The sequence below is a fragment of the Parasteatoda tepidariorum genome, chromosome 9, assembly GCF_982258835.1.
Source record: "Parasteatoda tepidariorum strain Cologne lab strain chromosome 9, Ptep-v5.0, whole genome shotgun sequence".
In the NCBI taxonomy this organism is placed as follows: domain Eukaryota; kingdom Metazoa; phylum Arthropoda; class Arachnida; order Araneae; family Theridiidae; genus Parasteatoda; species Parasteatoda tepidariorum.
The window spans coordinates 74,338,177-74,347,041 of record NC_141763.1 but is presented as its reverse complement, the minus strand read 5'-3'; the positions used below and the strand labels follow the sequence as shown (position 1 = coordinate 74,347,041).

The window sequence follows — 8,865 nt, the reverse complement described above, 5'->3', positions numbered from 1 at the left end:
GTGCTTCTAGAAACTTATATTTTGTTAGTTTATCCAAGGAATTTTCTAGCACGAGCATAGTACGGTTATCTTAACACGAAACACTTAATTAAATTGGATTTTTGTATCGTACAATCTAAAAGTGTGACGTTTTAAGCACTATATTTTCGAAGCGTAACTCCAAATTTTTCTACTAAGGAATCAGACAAAAATGTTCTGTAGTAATCTACGGCATGATTAGCTTTTCTTATAGGAATTTTCAGTAATTACAGAGATTTTGCATTCTGTCTCAGCATCTCGTTCGGGTATGTATGTTGATTCTAAAAATTGCTACAGAACTATCTCGATTCTCAACCTAAACATTACTCACGCTGAAATTATGGGTATGTATGTAAACGCGGGTCGTAATGGTGAGCGAACCTGATGTCATGTTTGCTTACGAATCCTCCCTAGATATCTTATTATATACTTATAACTGTCGGTGCATGATATTTCGGTCCAGCCATTTTGGTCCCACCATTCCGCTCCCAACGCTTCCGTCTCGCCATTTTGGTCCGTTTGCCATCTCGGTTCCTTCCCGATTCAGTTCCGCCTGGGAGAAGATTTACCCATAGAATTATTCCGTATTTTGAATTGTTTGGAGATTATTATATTAGAAGACCACGTCAAAGAAATATGAGTAAAATGCTGTTTTTTTCTTCTGAAGCATGGTAACCTCGTACGGACAATTATGCAGAAGTTACTCATCAAGAAATGCTGAAGGAGTTCAGCATGGATCATCCAACAATAGCATGGCCGTAACTAATTGTATAACGATTTTTTCTCGGGCAAAGGAACCTTTAAGAAAAGGAATATATAAAAACAATGAAAGAATTTTGAAAATCCGTACAGATTTTCAAAATTCTTTCTCGTGGTGAGTGAATAAAAGCTCTTTTCAAAAAATTCCTATCTGGAAAAAAATATTTGAAACGAGACTAAATTTTAACAGCCAAAAATAAATAAAATGGAAATAAGGATTATTACATTTACACTGAAATGATTTGCATATTTGGTAATATTTCTTAAATTTCAATATCTGAAAGAGAAAATATGAAACGGCAGTGTAAGAAACGTGAACAGAAATTGTGGGGCCGAATCGGCAACGGAATCAAAATGGCGGGACTTAAAGAGTGGGACTAAAACGGCGGGTCCAAACTGTCTTGCTTCGATAATCGGTGGGCACGATGGCTGATTAAAAAAGACAAAGTTGCACGAGATTTCATTGGATATTTAAAAACAAAAGCAATTAAAAACAATTGAAATTAAAATCACTTTCAAGTAATGCCGATGTATCTTGCAGATTTATGAGATTTAGAATAAGAATATTTTAGATTTATTCATTCGAAACTTACAGATGCAATGTTAAATAATGAAGGTATATATTTAAATAAAATATTATCAGACATTTGTAAGCAATTATGAGAGCCATACACAAGCTATAAAAAAAGTATGGTCAAAACTATCAGAATATGGTAAAATTTACCGTGTTTCTGGCGTCATGGGAAAACCAAAAAGCTCCGTAATTTTCGAAGAAGTGCTTTGCTAATATTCTGGTAAAGTTAACATTAAAAATGATTGTACAATATGTGATAAAATTTGGAAAATGCGATAGTAATTCGGATAAGTTCACTTTTATGTTTTGTATTTTATACTAAATGTGTTGCAATAAGACCTTCCTGTATAACTTTGAAAACCTGATTTTCTGGTAAATCACTACCTGACATATAAATTCCTAAATAAATGGTTTAAAACCATATATTTTGGTTTTATAGCCAGAAATGTGATTTTTTTACCAGAAAAGTTAATACCTTACATTGCGATGATTTCATCAGATTTTGTTTCCTCCGTGTGGAATTATCCACTCAACTAAGCCACTGCTCTTAAAAGAATTATACCGTCAAATTGTTCAATTTGCGAAAAGAAAATGTTAAATTTGATGCATTGAACTTATTCTCCGTTTTTATTAATTTTTATTTTAAAATATAATCAATACTTGTAAGTAGATAAATTCTGGAACACATAAATACAGTAAAGCTTCAAATCAAATTGATAATCTGAAAAAATTTGTGCTCTGCTATAATATTCCATTAGTAATAGGAAATTATAATACATTGAGTTGGTACTGCAGTCAAACTATGGAAATGATAGACAGGATGTGCTATGCTAATATGTAGACAGGATATGCTAATATGTAGCATATACGTTGAATGGGAATAACGTCAAACAGTTGAAGTAAACCTCTTTTCAAAATCTCCGAGATTATCGTAAGAATTTTAAGAAAAGTGATGTTTGAATGTCTGCAGCATTTTCAGAAGTCGTATTCACAAAAGTCGTAAAATGCTTGCTCTCCGTTTGCTGAGTTATAATTATTGGAATGCTGCTTTTAATGCTGACAAAATCTAAACATGCGTTAACGAGGAAAAATCTTTCTTCCTTAATTGTAGAACATTAGTATTTATTTAACTGTTTCTTAAATAAATAAACACATCTATTGGTGCTGCTTTGCTATTCCCTGTGTTTGGGTTGCAAAGTAAATTTATAAATAGAAATAATTCAAATTTTTATAGATGACTTGTTGAATACTCATACCTGTTCTTTCTACGTGGTGAAAAAAGTAATTAATAAGTAAATCAGTATTGAATAAGAACGACGAAATCATGCACTTAACTTATCGACTTACACCAACACAATTATAAAGCTTAAAAAATTTCATTTTTATGTTATTGCTCTTTTACTTTTTGCCATTCCCATTGGCTTTACGTTAAGCTAAAGAAGTTTTTAGTAATTCATTCCTTTGAAACAAAGATCAACACAATCAGTATTAAATAGCATGATGTTGTTGCTTGTGGTCAATTCAAGATAGGCAAATTTACCACAATGTGAAGGGCCATAAAAAATCTTTTTCAACAGTATCTATATTAAAACTATGCAATATTGTTGCTGTGTTAGTATTTTTAATACCTATTAAAACTTCAATTACTATAATTTCAGTAGTGCCTATTACCAAAATTAATAAAATATCATTCACGACGTTAATAATAGCATGGTGAATTTTTTTAAAATTTTCTTCCAAAAGATTTAGTTTCTGTTTCTCCATTAATTATGATTTAGTACATAGCTTGCTTTTATCAATGAGTACTTATTATCAATATTAATCAAGCCTCCTTGGCGTCAAAAATAGTATGGCGAATTTTTACTTTTCTCTTAAACGAATTAGTATCATTTCTCCATTAGTTTTACTTTCTAACACATAGTTAATTCGTTTCTTTAAATTAGAACCTATTACAAAAAGTAATTAATATTCATTGGCGCCAATTGTAGAATGATTATTTTTCATGCTATTCCTAAATGAATAAGTTCCATTTCTCCAGTAGTTTTGTTTTCGTAAATAGTTCATTTTTTATTTCAATTAATACCTATATATTAATAATATATTAATAATGAAAATGTTAAAAAAGCATCATTTGAGTTAAAAATAGCATTGAAATTTTTTATATTTTTCTTAAACGAATTAGTACTATTTCTCTAATTTTTCTTTAATATGTAGCTGATTTTTTTTATTTAATTCAACGTTAATTTTAAACTATTTAGTTTCATAGAAACACGTTTAAAAAGAATAGCCATAAACAAAATAAACACTTGGCTTAAGATAACTTTAAGAAATACTCTTCATTTTATTATTATAGGTATGAAGAAAGAAAATTAGATACTATGAACCTCATAAGTTTATTGTTATTTTCATTGTAACCATATAAAATGTTGATCTGATTCATATGCTGCGATTCAGCTAATCGAGTATTGATTTACTCTTCTTTTTTAATTTACTTAAAATGGAACATAAATATAGGATGTATTAGAAATTGAAATATTGATGCTCTTTCATTTATTGTGTGATTCATAACTGCTTATTGAGTTTTCATTTACTCTTCCTGTTTAATTTACTTAAAAAAATCAATTTTAAATGTTCAAAAAATTGTAAGAATCAAATTCCTGTTTATGAAATGTAAAGTACATTTTACATAAAAAAAGTTTTTTCAATTTGCACGATAAATAATGCATTCTATATGATTTTTGTTTTAATTTTCCACTCAAAAACATCCATGTATTTTGTAAAGTCCTATCTACTGAGATTTATTGAACATTAAAAATTCAGGAGTAATTGAGTTTTTTTAATTTTTTTTAATCATTTTCTGTCAGATGATGCTATTAGTTTTCGCAAAATTCTACAAAATACATAAAAATACTTAATACTGTTAGGACACAAGAGGATGAAAAGAAACATCATCACACTTATTATTAAAACACATCATATTTATATATAACATATAAAACATCTTACACACATCATATTTACACTTCGTGGCATTAAATTTTATACAACATTTGGATGGATGCGAGAGGATGGAGGGTAACACCATCACACTTGGAAGTCAGAAAAACGCTATTGTTATTGTTTTTTCCTTGGCGAACAAAAAACAAGGGGTGCGCTCAAATGATCAGAAAGTCGAGTCCACAATCGTGGTTGCCGGGAGAAAAGTGTTGCACCAAGCAGACTCCTCAATTCTGCTTTTAACATGTAAAGTCTATGGCGGGCTTGTCATACTTTGAATCGATTTTTCTTGTTCAAGAATCGGAGTGATCAATTAAAAAAAAAAACTAATAATTTTTTCAATCTTTCCTATCCACGAAAATGTAGGTTAATTTTTTTAATCTTTGTTACTTTTTGTAATATTGCCTTTGAAACACAAGTCACTTTCTACCTTTGAGTAAGGGAGGAAGGCAACTTCCACCCCCAAGTTCACTAATCTTCTCGGTGGGAGGTCTTGCTCCCTTTTGAAAATCTTTTTCTCTCTCTGTCCTTCTGAAGAACTGATATGGGGAACGCTTTAAAACCCGATAGCTTTCTTTTTAGTTATAAGCTTGTAATTTATTATGAAAATTATATTTGCTGATAATTCGTTCATTCTATATACATTTTATTTATTTAGTAGTAATAATTTTCTTGTTTTTATTCATTTTGAGAATGGAATTTATTTTTTAAATACATGATTCCCCTTTTTTTAAACTTTGTTTCTTGTTTTTTAGAGATGTTTCAGAATTAAAAAAATTAGCTGCTGAATAAAGTGAGATTAATTAAAATCGAATAAATGACGTAAAGATCTTCCAATATACTATAAAGCATCACAAAACTGCAGTTTTCCTTTTTTTTAAAAAAAATATATCGTACACTCATTTGTAGGTTTAAAAAAACATTTAACATTAATACAATAAATATTAAAGGTATTTATGGGATTCTCGTGCACGTTTGATGAATCAGATTCATCATATACTCAAGATGACCCTCGACTTCAACATATAAAACAACTGATACATCTATATCTAAGGTATTTGGTTTCTTTTTATCAAAAGAGGTTGTATAGAATGACAATGTTGCGAAAAATCGCTCTTTTTGCATGATCCATGGCATAAATTGACATGGCAAGGAAAAGGATATCCTTTTTCTTTTTGGAAAAAAGGAAAACTAAACATTTTTTATAAGCACTCAAAGAAAAATAAGCATTTTTAAAAGCACTTTACCCTTGTCATTTCACAACAAGTATTACCGCAAGTAAAAGGATGTGTTTTGTCAAAATTCTGGAGGATCTTCAGTTTTGACAACCATAAAGCCTGAGAACAAAAAACAGGGAGAGAAACAAAGGAGCAACAAAACACATGCCTAATAGCTTTATATAAAGAGCATATCTTTTGTACTGTAATTAATACTAACATGATGCACAATAAAGAAGCATTTTATATCAAATAATAACACAAATCTTAATAAACAGTATAAAGTAACAGAAATATTAATAAAAACAAAACAAAAAAAATTTTCTTATTGAGATATAAGTAACTTCAAATAATATTTAAAATAAAAAGACTTTAAATTAGGTAGCATAGATAGCCAAAAATCATTATTAAATGGAACCACTTCCATATGCATTTGGTTGGCATTGAAATGCAGTACAAATAAACACTTGTGCAAATTACTGATCGCCATCTGGCCCTGAATTTGATAATAGTATCTATGATTTTTTTTGATTTTATATTGTTGGTCACTATCATCAAAGTGTAGACAAAAGTCACTTCTCTGTTTACATAAGTCGTCTAAAGACTGCCTCTTTGGATTGAATATAGTTTTAATTTCAACCAATAGTGGCCCTTCTACAGCAGAAAATATGAGTGCATCCGGAGAGCAACCCAAATAAGGGTACATAGGATTCACAACCAAACCAACTCTTCTCACATTCCGGTCCAAATACAAATTTCGAATTTTGTTCCTGACGACAGGCTCCATTTTCTGACCCCATTGCACTGCAGGAAGCTTGGAAATATCAGGTGGTGACAAAATTTGCTTCGCCAATGCGTTCATATCTTTAGTATATTTTAGGATTTTATAAAAATTAGATGCAGTTATCCTACACTTCCGTTCTTTTATCCATAAAGGATTGTCAGATTGGCCGACAGTGTTTTTTTCTAACACGTAACAATCAGTCACTTCATAATAAAGATTTGAAATGATAAATGTTATTTCATCGAAACTCAATTCAACCTCAAATTTACTTTTAACACTACCTGCAAAAGGTATAGCTGGCAAAGGGATTGTTTCATTTAAGAAATGACTGTTATCTACGACATGAAAAATTGAAAAATTTGGCGGAAGTGCATTCAGTGAAGAAAAATGTAACTCTTTACTCACACTTTGACAACTTTTAACATTGAAGACGGTTTCAGCCTTTTTTGGGGAGAACTTTTTCTTAGAAGGTTGATGCCATCTCTGAAGTTTTTCAGTTGGAGCTGAAAACATCTCTTTCTTGCTGTAATCCTCAAGCAAGGCCGCTAAAGCAAAGAAATGCTTGCAAATCGCTGGATTCGCACCAACGGGACACTCACAAGTTCCGCTCACAATCTGAAATAAATATATATATCCTAAATACCAAGACATTTAAAAAAAATAATATGCACAGCTTAAAAGAAGCATAAAGGCTATTATTATTGAATGGAACAAGAGGGGGCAGATATATGAAAAACAAAGAAACAATAGCAAAGTGTAGTATTAAATTATATATAATGATCAAGGATTTATTACTTTATTCCTTCAAGCAGGATTTAGGTTGATCAAACCAACTTATACACTTGATACAGAATACATATATCCTAAATACTTATGCTCACACACAAAACAAAAAGGGTAAGTATTACGTTAAAAACCTAAATTCAAGTCAGCTAGCACTTTACGTTCATAATTACTTACATTTCAAACAAATTGGTCTAAAGATTTCTATTTTAAACAGAGCATAGTGATGATACTAATAGATAATAAAAAAGTTTTAACATTAATTATAAATACTAAATAAATTTTAAAACAGATAAATAAAATTTTAAAAATATTTGCACTTCTGTTACCTAAGCTAACAGTTAAGTATCCCTTTGAAATTTTTGTTACTTAATATTATTGCTTTACACATTACACTATAATTAAGAGATAACTGTCAATTAGATGGTTAACAAATTGTTTCTGTAGTGTATATGATTGCAAACTTCATAAAATGGTCAACTCTGTTAAAAAATTAATACGTAATACATAGAAACAAATTTTTGATATGATTTATTGTCAAAAATCAAAGTTAAAAAGAAACTTTTTGATTATATGAAAAGTCATTAGTAAATTATACTTCAGCCACAACATATAAATTAATTAGTCGTTAACAACATACACTGTTACATTCTTCATTCAATAATCAACAATTTGTATTTGCTGTTATTTTAATATGCTTTTTATCTTCACAGTTTACAGCAACGCATTTTACTATTTCAAGTTATAATAAATAATGAGTAATGCGTGAACCTAGGCAAAAATAATAATAAAAACACCTACCTCACAATCATCTTGTTGAATATCCATCTCAACTTTATATACTTGCGATACTTTCATTACTGCTCTAACTTTCGCATGAATTGTAAATATCGGGACATTATTATCCCCCACAAAATCAACAAATTCTACGTTGCTCACAAAATGTTCTAAAAACATCTTAAAACCTTTAGTATTTTCATTCATGAACATAGTATCACTGTTGCAATTCTGTCTACTTTCGTTTATTTTCGCTCTATAATTCAAAATCGTCAATGAATTAAAATTTGTAACGTGTAACGGTGTTTCACTAAGTTTATACATAGTATAATTTGTACAATTAAAGAGATTAAAAATAGAGAGAACAGAAGATTATGATTAATACACTGTAGAAACACGTGTAGGTATTGGAATGTTTATTCCTACACCCCGGGAGTGTGACGTCACGTGGGAAGAGCCCATTGAAATGAAAAGGCCTCCTTAGGTATTCTTTGGCCAAGGTTTTTTCCCTTACTGATAGAGGGGATAGCGCCATCTGGTGAGCTGCGAACTATATGTTAAAATTTTTTTTGGCCAAGTTAACTATTAAAAATGCTGACTACATTTGTTTTTTTTTATGCATTTTCATTATCATTTTGTTGTTAGGTTGTAATTTTAACAACAATAGCTGTGATGAAAGCAAGGAGGCTCTATGTAGCAATCACACAGCAAAAAATTCCGAATCAAATTTCGGTGAATGTAATTACGGTAAATGTACTGTAAATGTCAAATTACTGTCTGATGAACGGTCATATTTACAGTAACAATTACCATAAAATGATTGAATCACTATAATTAAACAAATATTACTGTAGAAATTGCAAATAATAATTTATGGTGAAAATGGATTTCATGATAAAATGGATTTTACGGATTATATACTCAAAAAGCTGGAAGTTTAGACTGTCAGTTGATCC

The 8,865-nt window shown here is 29.9% G+C and overlaps 1 protein-coding gene across 1 annotated transcript; it reads right to left on the bottom strand.

The window, feature by feature from the left end:
• Nucleotides 1-5,303: 5,303 nt before the first annotated feature.
• LOC147804250 (uncharacterized) lies at nt 5,304-8,365 on the bottom strand. Its single transcript, XM_087150523.1, has 2 exons — nt 7,934-8,365; nt 5,304-6,964 (listed from the first exon to the last, which is right to left on the bottom strand). The coding sequence occupies exons 1-2, from the start codon at nt 8,231-8,233 to the stop codon at nt 5,891-5,893; spliced, it is 1,374 nt and encodes a 457-aa protein (XP_087006649.1). The 5' UTR covers nt 8,234-8,365; the 3' UTR covers nt 5,304-5,890.
• Nucleotides 8,366-8,865: the final 500 nt, after the last annotated feature.